This window comes from Cucurbita moschata, unplaced genomic scaffold (genome assembly GCF_002738365.1).
Source record: "Cucurbita moschata cultivar Rifu unplaced genomic scaffold, Cmos_1.0 Cmo_Scf00047, whole genome shotgun sequence".
NCBI lineage: Eukaryota > Viridiplantae > Streptophyta > Magnoliopsida > Cucurbitales > Cucurbitaceae > Cucurbita > Cucurbita moschata.
The window spans coordinates 595982-616739 of record NW_019268563.1 but is presented as its reverse complement, the minus strand read 5'-3'; the positions used below and the strand labels follow the sequence as shown (position 1 = coordinate 616739).

Sequence of the window (20758 nt, the reverse complement as noted above, 5' to 3'; positions counted from 1 at the left end):
AATGTAGCGTTCGTTGATACAAACACTCTATTTTCTTGAGGATCATAAAACAAACCATCTTTCGTCTCTTTGGGGTATCCTACGAATAGACATAATTTTGAACGACGTTCTAATTTCTTGGGATTTTGCAACAACACATGTGCTGGACATCCCCAAATTCTGAAGTGACGTAAACTACCTTTACGCCCTTTCCATAACTCATAAGGTGTTTCTGAAACACTCTTAGTAGGAACCATGTTCAAAATGTATGTAGCAGTCTCCACTGCATATCCCCAAAATGGATCGGGTAATTGAGCGAAACTCATCATAGACCGAACCATGTCTAATAGAGTTCTATTTCTCCTTTCTGATACACCATTTTGTTGAGGCATACCAGGGGCTGAGAGTTGAGACCTTATTCCATGTTCTATCATATAGTCCTGAAATTTTAAATCCATGTACTCTCCTCCTCGATCTGATCGAAGTGTTTTAATAGTTTTACCTAATAGATTCTGAACCTCAGTCTTATACTCTCTGAATTTTTCAAGAGCTTTGGACTTGTGATGCATTAGGTAAAAATAGCCATACCTTGAATAATCATCAATAAAACTGATGAAATATNCAAAAGGTTAGTACTTAAACTCATTAAGTTTTAATACTTATGAACATGCTAGTGATTTACAATAATTGATGTTCTAAAAGTGCCTAAGATCCAAATTGCTTCCGCATGTGTTATATTAACACCATCACCTTTGCTACTAGTCGTGCTTTAAAGGTCTGTACCTTACCGGTTTGGTCTCGTTTCCTCTTATAGATNGACCACAGAGATCTGTATGCACGAGTTCTAAGGTTTCTTTGGCTCTATAACCTTTTTCGCAAAATGATCGTTTAGTCATTTTACCCTCAAGACAAGACTCACATGGAGGTAAAGAATTGTCTTCTAACCTATTTAGAAGTCCTCTTTTAACCAATCTCTCAATCCTATTGAGATTAATGTGACCTAGTCTTAAATGCCAAAGATAGGTATTAGGAGAAATCTTTTGTCGTTTATTTTGAGTTTCAGCTGTTTTAACCATCCCAGTATTTAAAATAGCTTTTGTTTTGCTCGGTTTTAACATATATAAGTTGTTTTCTAGTTTTGCAGAACAAATATGAATGCCTCTTTTGCAAATGAACACTTCATTAATTTCAAAAAATACTTTATACAACTGTTCTAATAAACAAGAGATGGATATTAGATTTCTTTTCATTCCTGGAACAAAAAGTACATTATCTAATATAATGAATCTATCTCCAAAAAACAACTTTAAATTTTCCACTGATCTTGCTGAGACAACCTCTCTTGTTCCAACCCTGAGTGTTATCTCGCCGTCCGCAAGCATTCTCCAGGAGCTAGTTTCCTGGTAAAAAGAACAAATATGATTAGTCGCCCCTAAATCTAGTATCCAAGTTGAGTTGTCATACTCTACTAAACACATTTCTACAACGAGTAAATCATATTTNCATCAACAACTCTGGTTGAAGGACCAGCTTGATCAACAACTCTTGTTGTTTTATCAGTAGCTTCTTTAGAAATCTCACTTAATACTAGTTTGCTACGAGGTTGATGATTTCTTACGTGGTCTTCCTCTGAGAATGTAGCGTTCGTTGATACAAACACTCTATTTTCTTGAGGATCATAAAACAAACCATCTTTCGTCNATATTTACCTTGTTGTGTCTTTTCGGCTTTCTTCTCTGCAAGGTATTTTGGGCAATTTCTCTTCCAGTGCCCGTTTTCGTTGCAATGGAAACATTTTCCTTTATCTGCTTTTTGAACCTTGTTCTTGTGGTTAGTAGGAATCTTATTTTTCCCTTTTCCCTTCTTCTTCATCAAAACACTTTTAGAAGTTGAAGGTTCAGACTTATTTTTGGAGGACGATCCTCGTAGTAATTTCTTGGAGATGGCAACATTTGCTTCTCCTGTTTGTCCCTTGTTTGTTAAGAGGGACTAATAAGTCTGTAGCTCATTGAGAAGAGCAGTCAAGTTATATTCTATTTTGTTCATAACCACATTGGTGCGGAACTGGAAGAAGCTCTTCGGAAGAGACATCATGATAAAACTGACTTGACTCTTCTCATCAATGACAGCTTCATTTTCTTCTGCCACATTAAAATGGACCATCATGTCCAGGACATGTTCTCCAACTAAGGTCCCTTCTTTCATACGGCAATTGTAAATGTATTTTATGGCTTCATGTCTAAGGGAGAAGGACGGTTGTCCAAACATCCCTTTTAGAGATTCCATAATCTCTTTAGCAGTACCCATAACATCGTGCTTCTTAGCCAAAACATCAGATATGCTGGCTAGAATGTACACTCGGGCTTTGTCATTTGCCTTTATCCATCTGTCATATGCATCCCGAGCTGTTCGGTTTGCATTTGAGTTTGGGTCTGGAGAACACTCCTCAGTTAAAACAAACTTTAAATCATCAATGACCAGTATTGTGTTTAGGTTTGATTTCCAAGTTGTGTAGTTGTCGTCGTTTAATTTCTCAGAAGCGAGTAATTGTACTATTGAGTTTGTCATGCTGTGATATAAAGAAAATTCTATTAGTGATTTGACTTAATCCTGTTTAATCCAATCAGTTTTAGCAAATATAATAATGCACCCAAATCATTATTAATTTGCAACGATACTTTAGTGAGTTAGAGCAACTGCTATCGAGGGGCAGTCAATCACTCATTCACTAAACCAAGACATTCTTGACTTAAACATTAATTCCAGAATAACTCTTGTTCCTATAGTGTTTTAGTTATCGCTATTTTGGTCAAGAATATACTAACTCTTAGTAATTCTTCGCAAGTGTGACCCACCAATTTCAGACCTCAGAAATCGGTCCCAACAACGCTATCGAATGAACAAGCCAAAGTTGGGAATGGACTTAAGAAATTCTATCCATTTCTGGAGTTTGCGTTGTTCCGACTCCCATGGTACGACCCTCCGAATGGGTTGTTGCTCTAGGGCAACATGCAGGCGGAACATGGGAATCTCACGGTGCAACCTAGTGGTGGAGACCATAGGACGTGTTGACTTCCTTCTCCCACTTACTATAAATACTTTCTCAATTCACCTTGTTATTGACTCATGCAAATACCTTCCGAATGGAGGACGCTCCCAGGGCGACACGAGGCCGAGCATGAATCTCACTGTGTGAATTTTACAGAGAGCGTGAAGAGAAAACGATGTATCTTATACACTTTTTTCCTCCCACTAAGTATTTTAGATGGTTGGGTATACTCTTTACTTAAGTATATTCCGGCTAATTAAATATAACTTAAGTCTAGGTGATTTTTCTAAATCTTACATAACTTAAGCATGCTCATAAAACTGGGCTAACTAAACTCAAGTACTGGTCCGATCTCCAGGTAGTGGGTGTTCTGTAAACCGTCAACTTAAGTACCTTCAGCCTTAGACAAGATCGTGCCAGGTGAGCTTTCTCGTAACCGCAATTTTATAAGACATCGACCCTTTTTAACTGTTAAAATTGATCGTGCTCGGTTCTTAACCCTTAGTGAGCATGCACTTATCTTTATTATAGATTTTAACGTCTACCTCATTTTATGACGTTGAAAATAACCTATAACATGCTTTATATAACAATTTATATAATCATCCATTCCATGCAATAATATAACAATTATATCTATCACTCATGGAACCCTAAGACATGCATACTATACATTATAACACTTATAATATACTTGGAATGCATGAAACATGCTTAGCCTATGGTGGGATTTTAAATCTATATGACATACTTTATGCATATACATTTTCTATTTAATTAAAACATACATTCATAATGCATAATTAATTAAACACACTAAATGGGTTGGTTTTGGCATTTTAAAGCAACCAATTAACTAAATTATTACATTAATAATTAAAAATAACTTGAGCCGCTCCCGAGGATCACGAACTGGACAAACCAACCCTTAAAAATGTTCAATCGGTCCCCAACGACAGAAAAAACACCCGAACCGCCTCTTCCATCTTCTTCGGTTTAGCTTGCTTATCTCTTCCATTTTCGATCAATTACAACCTAAAATGGACTCTAATGACTCCATAAAAATTACAGACCTTTCTTCATTCATTAAAGCCCATACACCTTAGCCTTATTACAATAATTGTATCAAATGGAAGTATAAAAAAAATGTCAAAACCAAAACTATCCACTTTAGCAACCACAAATTTCATGCATAAATGGTACCCACCATGATCAAATTATTGTAAATAAAGTGCCTAAAACTTGCTCTGATACCAATTGTTGGTGTTAATATAACACATGCGGAAGCAATTTGGATCTTAGGCACTTTTAGAACATCAATTATTGTAAATTACTAGCATGTTCATAAGTATTAAAACTTAATGAGTTTAAATACTAACCTTTTGTAGTTCAAACTCCTTTGCCTCACGAACCGGTTTCGAACCACCACTAGTGTCTTCTCCACTATCCTCCGGCCTTAGAACGGGATTGTGGAATCCGGTGAGTGACTAAACTTGGGAGGGATTTTGTATATGTGAAAGAGAGTGTTTGTGAGAAGTTTTTCTCAAGGTTTTTCATCAAGATGAAGAAGAATTGCCTCCAAGTATCATGATCACTCTATTTAAAGAGTCAAGTTTGCATGTTCATGCAAACTTGAGATCACAAAATTTTGACACTTAAAATTCCACTCAAATGTTTGGGATTATGTGGCAAGCATGCATGTTTGAGTTAACCAAATTTTGACACTCAAAATTCCACTCAAACTTGTGGGGTTTATTTGGCAAACATGCAAGTTTGGTTAAACCAAATTTTGACACCTCAAAATTCCACTAACATGGATTTTTCCATTAGATGAAAGTCAACATTTTGACTTTTTTCATTTTAATTCAACAATTAATTTGAATAATGAATTTCAAATTAAAGTAACATTAAATGATTAATTAAACTATTTAATTAATATTTAATATTAATTCAAATGCCAATCCCAATCAATTCCGACACATAATTGATTAAGATATTTAAATCTTATTTAAATATCTCAGATTCTCTCTTTTCGTTTAATTCGTAAATAAAACAAAATTGTGGTTAAATATATCGTATATATGTAACGCATATTCCCTAATTTGAATTCGAACACTTCGAACTCACTCGTCACACTGTTTTATGGTTTAGTTCAATATGAGCTAGCAGAGGGACCTAATGGACCTATAGATCACGGGCTCCAACAATCTAAGATTAACCGATTAAACTCATTAACCTGGTTAACCAACATTCGTTAACTACTAGAACACTCCACTATAGCCTAGTAGTTGCACTCCCCTCACTATAGATATATTTCTGTCCATCTGATATAACTATGATTAGTAAGTCGATCCTTCACAGGTTGTTCGTAACTAGAGCTGGGTCAATTTACCGTTTTACCCCTGAAGTTACTTCTTGTTCCTTATGTCTCACTGATCCTCTAATGAACAATTGGTTTGTGGTCCAACCAGTAAACCGAATCCCTCTCAGGCCAATGAGAGGGTGGGGCCCCTTGTTCAAGACCTGGAGTCAGCTTAAGGGAACTACCTTTCTTCTATCCCTAAAAGTGGGTAGGAGTGAATTCCGTCTTGCACCCCACGTCCTCAGCCATTCACCCAGTCTTACCCCTGAAATGGGAGGCCTGTTGAGTCGGCGAACTAGAGCCACTCTCACCCATGCAAATCTAAGGATAATTCCGAATAAACAGGAGTTCATGGTTAGCTCAGGATTAAAACCGAGTTACCTAGGTTATCGAATGAAAAGAAAATCAGTCTCAACAGTAAACGACTTTATAAAGTGAGAGTGGTTTTCTTCATGGTCTGATCTTATGCAATACTCATTGCATAGGACGCCCCCACTCACATGTCTCCACATGCACAATTTAGTGATCACATTGTTTATATCATATACAAAAGTGGGCCGCATCCATAGTGTTCCCAGAATAAGGTACTCAGCCTTATCCTTATATTATAGATCATTTTGACTATATACTTGAACTTGGTCCACTCTTATGTCTCTACATATAGTTCAAGTAATCATACTATAGCCAGAGTGTTCTTAGTTTATTGGATTTAGATTAATGATCGTAAAGTTCACTTTATTCAATAACAATTTTTACTGAATAAACATCAATAATAACTTTATTGAAAATAGAATATATCTTTGTTTACAAACTATGAGTTTTAGGACATAAAACCCAACAGCTTATGACTTAGACTACGCTGCTTGGAACGCATGAAGCCTTGCACTTAGATATTCAGGCTGTATTATAGGGCAAGCTCTTGATACAGGATTAGACTACATTGTTTGAAACGTAAGAAGCCTTAGATGTAGGTTTTCAGACTATGCCGCTTGGAACGCATGAAGCCTTGGACACAGGATTGTCAGGTGCATGGCTAGTGCCGTAAATCCTAGGGAGAGTGTTTTGGAGAACGAACCAAGAACAAAACAAGAACTAAGAAAGTACCAAGAAAAAGAGAAAGATCAAAGTCTAGAATATGGATCAAGATCCTAATTTCAAGCATAAGAACCAAGAACCAAGAACCAAGAACCAAGGTACTAAGGCCCTTAAAGGATAACCAAGCTTTCAGAAATCCAGGGACCAAGGTCCTTAGGATAGTTCAAGTCAAGAACAAGAACTAGAGGGCCTAAGTATTTATAGTAATGCTAGAACAAGAATCAGACAAGAACAAAGAATGTGGTACCCTAGCATAACAAGAATATGATTAACAACCTACAAGTAGGCTACTTCCTGAGTCTTTGTACTCATTGCTTATTCTCCATTTTTTCTAGGTGATAAGGAGCTGGTCGAGGTTAGTCGGGAGCAGACTTTGAAGTAGGTGCCATAAACAAACCTCACCCGTCGTCCTCTACCCTTTTATCTTAAAATGTTTTTGTCTGTCCCTTATTTTGTGTTTTAACTAATATGTTGTGTTTTAAATACTTATGTACAAATTTTATTTTGATATATTGTAAATATAATGTTTTAAATTCCTTTGCTTTATTTCGCGAAAAATTTACCCATATTTTAAAGTCATTGAGTCAGCTCGGTCCTTACAAATAAAATATTAAAAAAATGACAAATTACCAAAACACCCATGAACTTTGAGATATTTACGAAAATGCCACAAACCAGAAAATCATATATGTGATAGTGAGCAGTGATCAGAAAATCCTTTGAATCTTCAAATCCAACTATTGGATGTTCACCAAATTTGAGCATGTTCTAGAGAACACAAAGCTCACCACATCCAACGACAGGAATTTAAATTAGAAGACGGTAACTCAATGATCCGATATGATATTTCTGATGGATAATCCAAAAAACTCAATCTTCAAATCACGATGATTTTGGACGTTTCAACTTCTCGTTAAGCTTCTCCTATAAACAGAACAAGAATCAAGTTTAGTCGAGCTTCCAATCGCAAGTAATAGCTGTTTAGATTTTGGGTCTCCTACTCTTAGATTTCTTCTAAATTCGAGAGCAATTGTCCACCATTTTCCTAGTGCTTTTTCCTTCCATTTGAATAAATTTGAGATTTCTTTAAGCTTATCTAATGGGATATATGAGTTTTAGAGATAATTGTTGGATGAATTTGGATGAATGCTATATTTTCGATTATCGAGATAATAGGATATATGATTATCGAGATAAATGATTTGACTGTTCGAATGCTATGTATGATGTATTATTATGATGATCAAAAAAAAAAAAAAAAAAAAAAAAAAAAAAAAAAAAAAAAAAAAAAAAAAAACCAAGGCGAAGGTATAAAATGAGAGAAGTTTATAATTTTAATTGATGTAATATTTGTTTCCCTTGATTAAAATGGTGGGTCCAAATTCTCTTGTTCTTCCTTCTGCTTTCCTTTCCCTTCCCTTTCTTTCATCGTCTCCCGCGATCTCTTTCCTCTCCCTCCTCTCCAACGTTTAACCCCAACCCCACCTCCACGCGCCGTCGACAGCCTCTTCTCCGGCGAGAAACGCGCGACGGCGACGGCGCTGAACCAGATCTGTGTGTCTGACAACACCTACGCTGTCACGAATCCGCCCACTGCCACGCTACCAACGCCCAACTCCCCGTTTCGTATTGCGCACCGTCGCGATCTTTCACCATTCTGAATTTCGTATTCAAACCCAATTGTCTGCCGAAATTGTCTGCAGCTCAATTGTGCAAAACCATCACGTGATTCCGAGATCCTCTGCTATTCACTGCTCCTACCAATACTCAATTGGATCCTCTTCCGCGGTCGATGACGAGGTTCTTATAAGCTTGGCCTTTGGATGCCAATTTAATTCTTCATATTCCTGCTTCTGATCAGTTTCTATGTGGATCTTGCAACTTCACTTTTCTTGTATTGATTTTTCGTTTCTTGCATTATGTCATCATTGGTTTGAGGAAAATGAATGAATGAATTGTTGCGTTCATCGAAAATGTAGCTCACTAGGGAAACCCTCCGCCCTCGTATCATATTGCTAATTCTCAAATACTGTTGCCCACTAAATTTGGTTGATTTCGTAGTTTTTTCTTAATGCTCGAGAAGCTTTTATCAGTCAATTGAATTCTTTGTTCTAATTTCTTTTTTCAGTATTAGCTGGGGACTTTATGTGCAAGCATTAGCTGATTGAATTGTGGATCTATCGTTTGTTCTTGAATGGCGTGGTTTAGTGGGAGGGTTTCTTTGGGTAACTTTGCGGATCTTGCTGGTGCGGTAAATAAGCTACAAGAGAGCGTGAAGAATATTGAGAAGAATTTTGACTCTGCTCTTGGGTTTGAAGAGAAGCCGGAATCCAGCAGTGATGGTAATTACTCTGTATTACGTTGCTAATTATCATTGGGTATTTGGTTGAACATTTTTTTCTATAATGTGTAATCTGTAGGAAAGCTCAAACGATGCAGGAATGGTATTTTTCTGCTGAGACAGATTATTATGAAATGGCTACTGTGATTAAAATTTCTATTTCATATGTGCTGGAGTCTACCGTCTAGAAAACTTAGTGTTGAATAAAATCAAAGAGGGTTTTGTTCCAAATCCTTTTTCTTGTAAAGTTGGAACTATTGAGGCCACTATTTTCCTTGAATAAAGCACAAAATGGTAAATTAGAAAAGTTGGTTGATAAATCTAACTGCCATGAATCGAAGTTAATTTTTTTCTATGGTTGTGTGTTCCTAGTTGTTCTTGCTCTGCCATCATTAATCCACGATTCTTGAAATTCAGGAGCTGGTCAATGTCTTTACTATCATTGCCAGTTCTTTAGCCAATAGTTTTTCATGTTCTCTTTATATCCTTGTAGCTCCTGGATTCTGGCAATCAGCTTCTGAAGGGAAAACACTCTTCGATCCAGTCAGGGCATTAATTGGGGAGTCATCAGAGAAACAGGAACTGCCATCTTCACCAAGCCCCCCTGAAATTACGGAGTCATCAGAAAAACAGGACTCTTCACAGCTTCAACATGATTTGAATGAAAAGGAAGGCATTGAAAGTGAGCAGTCAGTTCCTTCTCCTTTAAAGGAACCAATTTCTGAAAATGATGTTGAAGTTCCCACAGAAAAAGATGATGAAAGGTCAGACGTACAACAGGAAAGCCAAGGAGAAGCAGAGTCTGAATCACCAGTCACGCCTATTGGATCTTCTGTCCAGAACCATGAAGTATTGGAATCTTCTGCTGAAGCCAATCATGAATCACCAAGAATGTCTGTTGAAAGTCCTGAACCCACTGCTGAAATTTCAGATTCCATTCACAATCTACAGCAGAAAGAGATTTTAGAAGTGGAAACTTCCGAACATCCAGAGATTGGTGCCAAATTAGGGGGAACGGATGTATATCAAGATGAAGGAAGTAATGAGCTGTCGGTTGAATCTCAGAGTTCTTCTGATGTGCATAGCAGAAGTACTGAAGAAATATTGCTAGCAGATAGGACAAATGAACCAATGGTTGAGGTAGAGAGCACCGATAAATTAAAATCAGAAGTAAAGGAGCCCTTAAAACTGATTCCACAGGTTGAAGTTGAGTCATTTGATGATAACCAGGGTGAAGGTGGTAGTGAAACTTCTAGCGTAAATTCTGGTAGCACTGAGGTAAAAGAAGGCCCTCGGGAATTGTCAAGTGCCGCCCCATTCTTTGAGGACGCTTCTCCCCGAATTTCTAGTTCAGATTCTAATGTAAGTGATCTAACAATTAAAGCAAATGAAACGGAGCAGCAACCTAAAGATAGTGAGACAGAAACCAAAAGGCAAGGTTTGAGCTCAGAGGAAAATATACCTGGTCATTTAGATTCTGCGCATGAACTAGAGAAGGTGAAGGCTGATATGAAAATGATGGAAACAGCATTGCAAGGTGCAGCAAGACAAGCTCAGGTACTTCATGTGGCAATACATTACCTACAACCTTGTAGATAAAGATACTCTCAGGTGGGAGGTTTGAATTTATCCACCCTACATGGTTTTGAACTCTCAAGAAAGATACATTTTGAGCCTGGAGCTCTTTTACATGGTTATTCTTGCTATTGAAAATTGACTAGATTTGACTGAGCTGCAGATAATTGAGATTAGGTTGTCTAGGGTATCTTACCTGAGAAGTGGTCTTTTGAGATGTTCCTTTCCTTATAGTTTTCTCACTTATGAAATCATTAATCTGATTTCCTGCAGGCAAAGGCTGATGAGATAGCGAAATTGATGAATGAAAATGAGCATTTGAATACTGTGATTGAAGAATTAAAGGTACTTTATATTTTCATGTTAATCAATTAAGATCTTAATTTTTTATCCTTTTTTCGAGCAGTTAGATGTGGTGATTGATAGAGGAAGGCCACTTACTTAAGGGGCACTCTAAGCAAATACAAATGAATGAACTTGAGATTTGATCCATATAACCTTGTACCTAACACAAATCATATTCTGATTATTTTCTGCACTTGCCTTCTCACTATTCAACTTTTGATCCCTTGTTTTAGCTCACCCTCCAAGCCCCCCATATAGCTTAGAATTTTCGAGCAATTGGAAGCAGCTTTCGATGATGAGACCGATAAATTGATATTATGCAATCGTGACTGTCCATCTTTACCACTCTTCGTAGCTTCTTATCTTAAGTCAGAAGTTCATAACGAACTAACAAGTAAACTATCCAGATAACAAACTAGTTAGTCAGCTGCTAGTTTAACTGTAAACAACTAGTTTCAATAATTAGTTTACAAATAACCCTACATCATGTTACTGACATTTTTTCCCTCTTGAAAGTGTGGATGGAAAAACTATCTTAACAACTGAATTTGGTCAATTAATAGTGGAGGCCTAATGCAATTTTTCCAAATGCAATTTATGCCTTTTGGCCTGTTTTCCTTGCTGATTTCGTGCCACTTCATTTTTCTTACTTAAACAAACTCGTTTGAATTTCATTATGAAAGCTTGGCTATGCCTATTTCTCTGACATTTTTGTCTTCATCTGTGAATATTCTTTGGTCAATCTATTGTCATCTCATCACTCAATTACCAACTGTAATATATGCTGTACAACAATTTTCTTTTACAAATTCCCCCCCCCCCCCTCGTAGAGAGAGATGAAATATATGTTCCTTACATTCCTTGTTATTATAACAGAAAAAATCGAGTGATGCGGAAATTGAATCGTTGCGAGAGGAATACCATCAGAGAGTCTCAACTCTTGAAAAGAAGGTTTGTCTTTTCTTTTTTATATTATTTGTCCAACATCTTCTGTATGATGTTTAATCTTGATTTTACTAAAAGTAGTTAAGACAGCTTGAGATTTTCGAAAACCTTTTGTTTTCATCACCCACACACATTTCTTTTCCATGGGCCTGATTTATGAAGTTTGAACTCCAATTGATGGCATTAATAACCATAAGTTTAGAGATCTACCAAGCATCAATGGAGTTTTTCTAGTTGGTACATGATTTACTTAAATCACTTTCTCTGTTTTGGAATAAAAAGGAAGTAAACGAGTGTGAATTATATTCATATTTTATTTCTGTTGGGTGATTTCTAATGCTTTTGGATAGTAACATTACAGGTATATGCTCTTACTAAGGAGAGGGATACACTTAGGAGGGAGCAAAGTAGAAGGAGTGATGTGGCTGCTCTTTTGAAGGAAAAAGATGAAATAATTAATCAAGTTATGGCAGAAGGTGAGGAACTTCTTAGTCTTTTCTTATATATGTCTAATGGTATTTTTTTACCTCTAATTTCTGCAGAAATGAAAATTTTCCTTATCCAAAAAAAAAAAAATTCTGCAGAAATGACAACTGTATAGTTGCTTTTTCTTTTTTCAGTGTGTATTGTGGGGGAATAAAATATTTGCTGTCTGCATCTCACATTCACTCAGTCTCTGTCCTTTTCGTTTTGAAATATTTACACCTATGCATGTTAGAGTGTCCTATTAGGCAGTTTGTCTTCCTATTTGATTAACCATTGAAAATATTTGTCTACCAACCAGGCGAGGAGCTTTCAAAGAAGCAGGCTTCTCAAGAATCTCAGATTAGGAAATTAAGGGCCCAGGTATGCTCAGTTAACTTTCACTGAGATTTTTGGGAAAAAAAAAATTATATTACTCAGACGAATACTAATTTAATTGGTTTCTGGAGGCTAGATAAGAGAGCTTGAAGAAGAGAAGAAGGGATTAATTACCAAGCTTCAGGTAATTGAATTGTCAGGTTCTTATCATATTTCTGTAGTATGTTTTAGAATATTTTCATTGAATCAATGTGGAGGTACAGAAGGTTTCATTTGGAATTTTATCTTTCCAGAATGTATGGTCTGTTGCACCTATCATTTGCAAGGACTTCATTTTTTATGCATCTTCTACTTTGATTTCAGGTGGAAGAAAATAAAGTAGATAGCATCAAGAGAGACAAAACTGCTACAGAGAAGTTGCTGCAAGAAACAATAGAAAAGCACCAAACAGAACTAGCAGCACAGAAAGAGTACTATACAACTGCCTTAACTGTTGCCAAGGAGGCTGAAGCGCTAGCAGAGGCACGTGCGAACAGTGAAGCCAGAACTGAGCTAGAAAGTCGTCTTAGGGAGGCTGAGGAGCGTGAAACAATGCTAGTTCAGACACTTGAAGAATTAAGACAAACATTAAGTAGAAAGGAGCAGCAGGTCTTCTTTGTTCTTCTAAAAGTTTTCCTTGTAGGAAAGTGAGCTAAATTAAGAAATTGCAGTCAGATGACTTTATCATTAAATTTTTTTTTGCAGGCTGTCTTTAGAGAAGACATGCTTCGTAGGGACATCGAGGACCTTCAAAAGCGTTACCAAGTATGTTGCATTTCCTATTCAGTGCATCTTTTAGTTCTTCCTACTAAACTGGACCTGGGAACTGGAAAACATAAAGGGAAAATTTTGGAAATAATCTCGTTATCTTCCTTTATTTATATCTTAGCAATCATTGTTTTACAGGCAAGTGAGCGACGTTGTGAGGAATTGATCACTCAAGTCCCAGAGTCTACAAGGCCACTTTTGAGGCAGATTGAAGCAATGCAGGTCAGTACATCTTACAATGCATTTGGAGATCTTATGTTGATCTTTATACTTCAAGTTCAGGCTATTGGACTTATCTCTTAACCTCTCGTGATCATGATAGGAAACAACTGCTAGAAGGGCAGAAGCGTGGGGTGCTGTTGAAAGATCTCTTAACTCTAGACTTCAGGTTGTTTTCGGATTTATTCTGTGCTATATACCATTTTCCCAGCGTATGGACATGTCTTTATTGATTTTTTATTGAATGCACAGGAAGCAGAAGCCAAAGCTGCTGCTGCTGAAGAGAGAGAACAATTTGTAAATGAACGCTTGTCCCAAACCTTATCTAGAATTAATGTTCTCGAGGCGCAGGTTCTTATTTCTAATGATTTTCATCATCCACCTTGCCTTTCAAATATCACCTTTCATCAGAATTGTATTGCAGGTCTCATGCCTTAGAGCAGAACAAACTCAATTAAGCAAAACCCTCGAAAAGGAGAGACAGCGAGCAGCTGAAATCAGGCAGGAATATCTTGCAGCAAAAGAGGAAGCTGACACTCAAGAGGGTCGTGCAAACCAACTTGATGAAGAAATCAGGGATCTTCGAAGGAAACACAAGGAAGAGTTGCAAGAGTCTCTTAGGCATAGAGAGCTGCTGCAGCAGGTTCTGATTCTTATATGAACTCATAACCCCTTTAACCTAGGAAGTACAGACTCATCTATAAGTGAAAGTTCCAATGTTAGGTGCACATCTGGGGTGTGAACACACCTTGGACATAAATCAAACATGCAACACACTTGAACATAGTTTGACCTGACGGGTATGTCAAACCAAAATTTGTTTACATAACCTAAGACACTTCTTGGACTAGAAATAAGCTGTTTTATTGTTAAAATTTGTTTACATGGACAATTTTTTCTCCCAAAAATATATTTTAGTTCATTTTTTTTTATGTCATGTTTATGCCATGTCTTTGCTTATGTTTTCAAGTGTTTTACTTATTTTCAGTTTTTTCGACTAAAATATGTTTCTATTACTCATTTCCACTCGAAAGAGGATTTCAAGTATTGATTAATCAAATTGAAGATGCCATGTCCTTGTTGCAGATTTCAGTATCAAATACTTTATTGTCAGTGATATAATCATGTCCTTTCTCTAACCTACTATCTAGCAATCAAAACTAAATTTCAGGTGTTTAAAATATTAAGCTTGCATAAGAGTTGTCTGTTTTACTTGCTAGGCTGGGTGGGGGCATTTGTGTTGCAGGAGTTTAATTATCATGAAGTTTCTGCATAATTTGTGTGTTAAACTCCCTCGTTCATTACTTGGAAATTTTGCTTTTGTTCAATCTTTGACAGGAGATTGAAAAGGAGAAAACTGCCAGATCAGATTTGGAGAGGAAAGCTCATCTCCATTCTACTGCTGTGGCTGATCCTAGCCCCATAAAACGGCATAATTCAACTTTTGAGAATGGTATGCTTCTTTGTTTGCATGACATTATTTTTCAGGGTGTATTTCCTTATACCATTACTCGTGCAGGTGACTTGGCACGTAAGCTCTCAAGTTCTACTAGCCTAGGAATCATGGAGGAAAGCTATTTTCTTCAAGCGTCTTTAGGCTCATCTGAAAGTTTATCTGATAGGAAAATTGCTGGGGACGTAGCCATGAGTCCATACTATATGAAAAGCATGACTCCTAGTTCTTTTGAGGCTGCTCTCCGTCAGAAGGAAGGAGAACTTGCATCTTACGTCTCTCGATTGGTTTGTCATTTTAATACCTTGGAACTCTTCAATTCGCACATGATACCCTACTGCATTGTCTGCATTCCTTATATTACATTTCTAGGGTTTAAACAAGACTTTTGGTCTCAATACTTTCATTGAAGTAATAATTTTGTTCCTAAATTTTTGTTAGTTCATGTATCATTAAATATGTAACTATTTAGTCTTTATAATTTATATGTAATTGTAGTCTCCATAGTATAAAGTTCGTATTATTGAGTTCCTACTGACTAGAAGAATTTCATCAATGTGAACAATTGAGTTTAGTATATAATGACTTAGCTCTGGTAGTTTTATAAACATATGATCTTCAAATAGTGTATTGATCTACATGTTTCAGGAACGTCATTAAATCTTAACAAGATTTAACATGATTGAGTTTAATGTTACAACTTCTAATTTATGGGAATTAAATTGTTACTCAAGGCTAAAATTATTACTTCAGTAACATAAAAATATAAGGACCATAAGTGTTTTATCCCATATTCTATTTAGGCAGTGTTGTGGACATGTGGTAGTTAAATTAGAGTTTAGTGCATTTCATTCTCCTTTCCTGGGAAGGGATTGTACAAATATTAAGAAAATTATATATTCAATCTTTTAAGCCCCACAATAGTTCAAACTTTAGCTCTATTTTCATTTACATTTGACCAGAAATCGCTGGAATCTATCCGTGACTCTCTTGCTGAGGAGCTAGTGAAGTTAACGTCACAGGTTGGTATTGATTCTTCACATGCTATTCTCTTTATGCCATTGAGCTTGATGCCGCTTGCGCTGACTTCACGTTTGAATTGATTCTCTTGACGCGCAGAGTGAGAAGTTAAGAGCAGAGGCTGCTATGTTACCTGGCATACGAGCAGAACTTGAAGCGCTAAGGAGAAGGCACTCGGCTGCGCTAGAGCTTATGGGAGAACGTGATGAGGAGGTAAAATAACAAATCTCTTAGTGTGGAAATCTAGATAGATTGTACATGTGGCAAAAGCACAATGCTTGCTCCTCCCCTATTTAGATTAGTTTATCTTATAGTGGTAGTGCCTTTTTTTTATTTTTTTGGTTATTGGAAATTCACGTTACTTTCATCAAAGCCACCAGAGCAGGGAACCACTAGAATGAATATAGTATCCAATTATAAGAAAGAGAAGAATCTATCTTAGATTGTATCAATCAAACTGGGATAAAAATTTTGGCCATTGAGGTCCTTTTCTTATGGCTGGTTGAAAAGGGTTCCTAGTGATGCTTGGTTTCTTGTGAGATCTTTGGGGTGAGTGGACTAACAAAGTGTTTTGAGGGCTGGAAAGGGTTCCTAGTGATGCTTGGTTTCTTGTTAGATTTCATGTTTCTCTTTGGGGTTCGATTCAAAGATCCTTACAAAAGTCCGTAGACACTATTTTGTATGGCTAGAGCTTCTTTCTCTAGTTGGGCTTCTTTTTAGGGGCTTACTTTTAAGTATCCTTACTTTCATTTTTTCCCTCAAAAAAGGCAATGCTTCCACAAGGGGACAGAATTCATGTGCAGCTGAAGGTTCCTTGGAGTTGTTTGGTTACTGCTTTTTAGGAGCAGGTTAGTTACTGTATTTGAGTAGGGGTATGAAACCCAGTGTTGGCTACGTTTGCTAGGGATGAGCTGGTTGGGCCAAAACCTGGTGCTAGATATGTGTTTGGGAATTAGACAATGACACGCCATGACTAGGGGTGAGCTGGTTGGGTCAAAACCTGGTGCTAGATATGTGTTTGGAAATTAGACAATGAAACGCCATGGCTAGGGGTGAGCTGGTTGGGCCATCCTATCAATTTTATTTACACAACCTATGGTTTACAAGCTAGATGGTGTACCTAGAGAATAAAAATAGGTGAGGACACCGAACTTGTGAGATCCCACATTAGTTGGAGAGGGGAACGGGTGTAGAAACTTCTCCCTAGCAATCGTGTTTTAAAAATCTTGAGGGGAAGCCTAATTTCGTCCAAAGAGGGCAATATCTGCTAGCGGTGGGTTTGGGTTGTTATAAATGGTATCAGAGTCCGACACCGAGCAATGTGTCAGCAAGGAGACTGAGCCTCGTAGGGGGGTGTACACGAGGTGGTGTGCCAGCAAGGACGTTGGCCCCGGGGAGGGGGGGTGGATTGGGGGGTCCCACATCGATTGGAGAAGGGAACGAGTGTCAGTGAGGACGTTGGGTCTCGAAGGGGGGTGGATTGTGAGATCCCACATCGGTTGGAGAGGGGAATAAAATACTCTTTATAAGGGTGTAGAAACCTCTCTCTAGCAGACGCATTTTAAAAACCTTGAGGGGAAGCCCGAAAAGGAAAGTCTAAAGAGGACAATATCGGCTAGTAGTGGGCTTGGGTGTTACAGAACTCATTCAATTCAAAATATTCGGGAGGAAGGAATACGAGGTGCCAATGTGCTTAAAATTTGGTATGATTGGAAAAAATAGGTTAACTTGGAGTCTTTTTCGGTCGATCTTGATCGTCCCTCATCGAACATGGAAGTAGAACCATAATATAACACCGTCTTCCCCTTTCCATGATACATAATTACAACGAAACAGGTTCGTACGATTCAAAATGTATGCCGGGCAGCTCATGTCTATTTTATACAACAGAAGTGCGTTTTATTTATATCCTCCAATGACTGTAATTGATTGCTGGTGCAGCTGGAGGAACTTCGTGCAGATATTGTTGACTTGAAGGAGATGTACAGAGAACAAGTAAACTTGCTTGTGAACAAGGTATTTAGTTTTGCATAGTTTGCTATACAAAAGGCTTTACTGTTCCTAATCTTCTCCTGCTCTTGCAGATTCAGACGAGTTCATCGATGGGTACAGCCTGAGAAGTGATTCAACAGAGCTATGCAAGTGGTTAAAAACGGGGCCATTGCGATCGAGACGGGGGAGTATTAAGATTTTGTGCATGTACTGAACAGCATATACTTGAACCGAAACTGAAATCTTTTTGAATGTGTTACATAATTCCCAACCGCATTGTAATTTTACAGTATACCTTCATTTTTAGTGTACTTGTTACAGTATACAGTGATGGTTTCAAAGCTTGAATAAGATCCAATATATTTGACTTATGAATTAGAATCAGATCAAGTACAATCGAATATGGGAGATAATTTGACCTATTATGAACATTGTTGTTCTAGTAAAGATGTCTAATGATACGGAATTTAAAATAGTGTTTTTTTTGTTTTTTTGGTAAGCCATAGGCCGCATATGGACTTGTGTACTCTTACGATCACGAAAAGAAATATAATTTGAATTCATATACTTGTATACGCCCGTATAACTATGCTTGGAGAAGTAATCCATGATCCATGTACACAGAACATGTGCGAGGTCTCATATGTAAAATTATGCCACCGCCTATGATGCATATAATACTTCCATACTTAACGAGAGGCTATCATACATATTACATGCATAGATTGAACATGCTCTATAGTAGGGGTGTACATGGTCCGGGTTGGGTTGGATTGAGGGATTTTTTTGACCCAACCCAAAAGTTCAGGTTGGTTGGATTGGTAACCCAACCCTTTTCACAACCCAACCCAACCCAACACAACCCTCTATTTTTGGGTTGGGTCCGGGTTGGGTTTGGGTTTGGGTTGGGTTGTCAATTTTTTTTGTTTTAAAGTTTTATTAATCCACAATTTATAATTATTCTGATACAATCTTACCTAAAATATATTAAAAGTTCACCAACAAAAAAAAAAAATAAATAAATTCAGTAAAAAACAATGAACGAAAATTCTTAAATATTAACGTAGTTAAACGTTGTCACAAAACTAAAGACGACTAGATACTGATATTTTTTTAGAATTGGTTAAGGTAACAAAATAGAAGGATAGAATATAAAATTAAATAAACAATAAAAATGATTAATTTAAAGATATTGTATATAACAAAAATAAAAAATATATAAAAATATTTGAATTGAAATATGTGCCTATGACTCCCCCAATCTTAAACTATTAGAAAAACAAAAAAATATTGATTAATTTAAAGATATTGTATATAACAAAAATTATATAAAAATATTTGAATTGAAATATGTGTATGACTCTTCCCATTCTAAACTATTAGAAAAATAAAAAAATATTGATTAATTTAAAGATATTGTATATAACAAAAATATATATATAAATATTTGAATTGAAATATGTTTCTATGACTCTCCCAATCCTGAACGAAAAATAAAAAAATATATATAAATTGGGATATAATAATAATATTGCAAAAATAGATAATAAATGCATTAAAATTTAGGCTAACCAAGCGTGGGTCACACTAGATCAGCCAAACTTCCCTCCTGTATCAGCAAACCATCACCCATTAATACAACACCAACATTATTTGATTCTAAATTTAGAGCTATGCCTATAGTACCCTCTTCAAATTCGACTAATTCACCTGCCATTACTTCATCAAGACCATAAATACGAGCGTCTCGAGGCAAATCCATTGATATTTTTGAATTCTTAATATAATTTATATATTGTAATTTGAATTGGGTTGCTCGGGTCAACTCGAGGGTTGTGTCCCACGAACCCGAAACCGAACCGATTCAGTTCGGGTTCATAAAAATGAACCCAACCCTACCCGAAATGTTAATCCAACCCAACCCAACTCTTATAGTTCGGGTTGGGTTGGTCCGAGTTGTCGGGTTGAATGTACACCCCTACTTTATAGGGAGAACGCACAGTCAAACATTTGGAGCTAACAGAGATAACATCCATCAATCACTTGAAGAATAGATTACAAGAACTCAACAACATTTATCACAAATCTCATCATAGAGACAATTTGGTAATTTCTTACATCATGCATAACGTACTCATCCATATTACCCAACCCGTATTTAGTCTTGCATATTCTCTTTCTAGCTTAGCATAATACATAATACAACACGCTCCTCGAACATCTCAGGCATAATAGTTACAATAACATGTAGTACATACTCCAAAAAAACGCGCTTCCGAAGTCTTAATATGCATTTCTAACCACCTAAGATAAGGAATGCTCGCATGTTTGCACGTCCTAGCGATCTCTACAAGTATTACCTACCTAAAATTCAAGTTGTTACTTACTTGAATGATGCCTGACTTCCCGAGCAAGCTTCTTTACGTGTTGAGAGCTCTAAAATTTCTGAAATCTCTCTCTCTCTCTCTCTCACGTGCTGTCATCTGCGTATTCGATTCCTTTGTCAAAATTTCCATATTTCTAAACAAGTTTTTGATTCTTTTCTATTTTCTTTAAATTTTAATAACTTTCTTTACACAACTTGAATTAATTTAATTTCTTCACGAAAAAGGTAACTTTTGATCTATCTCTACTAGGGTGTTTTTCTCATAATTTTTAGTCCATCAGAATAAGAAATAATGAGTCCAATAATCGTCAAAAACTAAAATTTACAAAATATTTCAGCTTTTTGATATTAATCGGAATTCGACTTTATGGTCCGAATCAACTCCAACT

The 20758-nt window shown here is 36.7% G+C and overlaps 1 protein-coding gene across 1 annotated transcript; it reads left to right on the top strand.

The window, feature by feature from the left end:
- Nucleotides 1-7837: 7837 nt before the first annotated feature.
- On the top strand, nucleotides 7838-18361 carry LOC111434935 (golgin candidate 5-like). The gene is made up of 20 exons (XM_023072258.1): nucleotides 7838-8285; nucleotides 8614-8827; nucleotides 9320-10383; nucleotides 10675-10746; nucleotides 11623-11697; nucleotides 12053-12167; nucleotides 12476-12537; nucleotides 12629-12676; nucleotides 12856-13140; nucleotides 13237-13296; nucleotides 13438-13521; nucleotides 13622-13687; nucleotides 13771-13869; nucleotides 13943-14161; nucleotides 14857-14971; nucleotides 15038-15258; nucleotides 15934-15993; nucleotides 16091-16204; nucleotides 17933-18007; nucleotides 18076-18361. Exons 2-20 carry the CDS (start codon nucleotides 8680-8682, stop codon nucleotides 18106-18108), a joined length of 3015 nt encoding a protein of 1004 aa, XP_022928026.1. The 5' UTR covers nucleotides 7838-8285; nucleotides 8614-8679; the 3' UTR covers nucleotides 18109-18361.
- Nucleotides 18362-20758: the final 2397 nt, after the last annotated feature.

Excerpts from the sequence above, each read along its gene's own strand:
- LOC111434935 (XM_023072258.1), top strand. The coding sequence starts at position 8,680 with ATGGCGTGGTTTAGTGGGAGGGTTTCTTTGGGTAACTTTGCGGATCTT. Across the intron at positions 11,698-12,052 it reads TCTCAACTCTTGAAAAGAAG|GTATATGCTCTTACTAAGGA; the intron begins GTTTGTCTTTTC and ends GTAACATTACAG. Across the intron at positions 12,677-12,855 it reads GATTAATTACCAAGCTTCAG|GTGGAAGAAAATAAAGTAGA; the intron begins GTAATTGAATTG and ends CTTTGATTTCAG.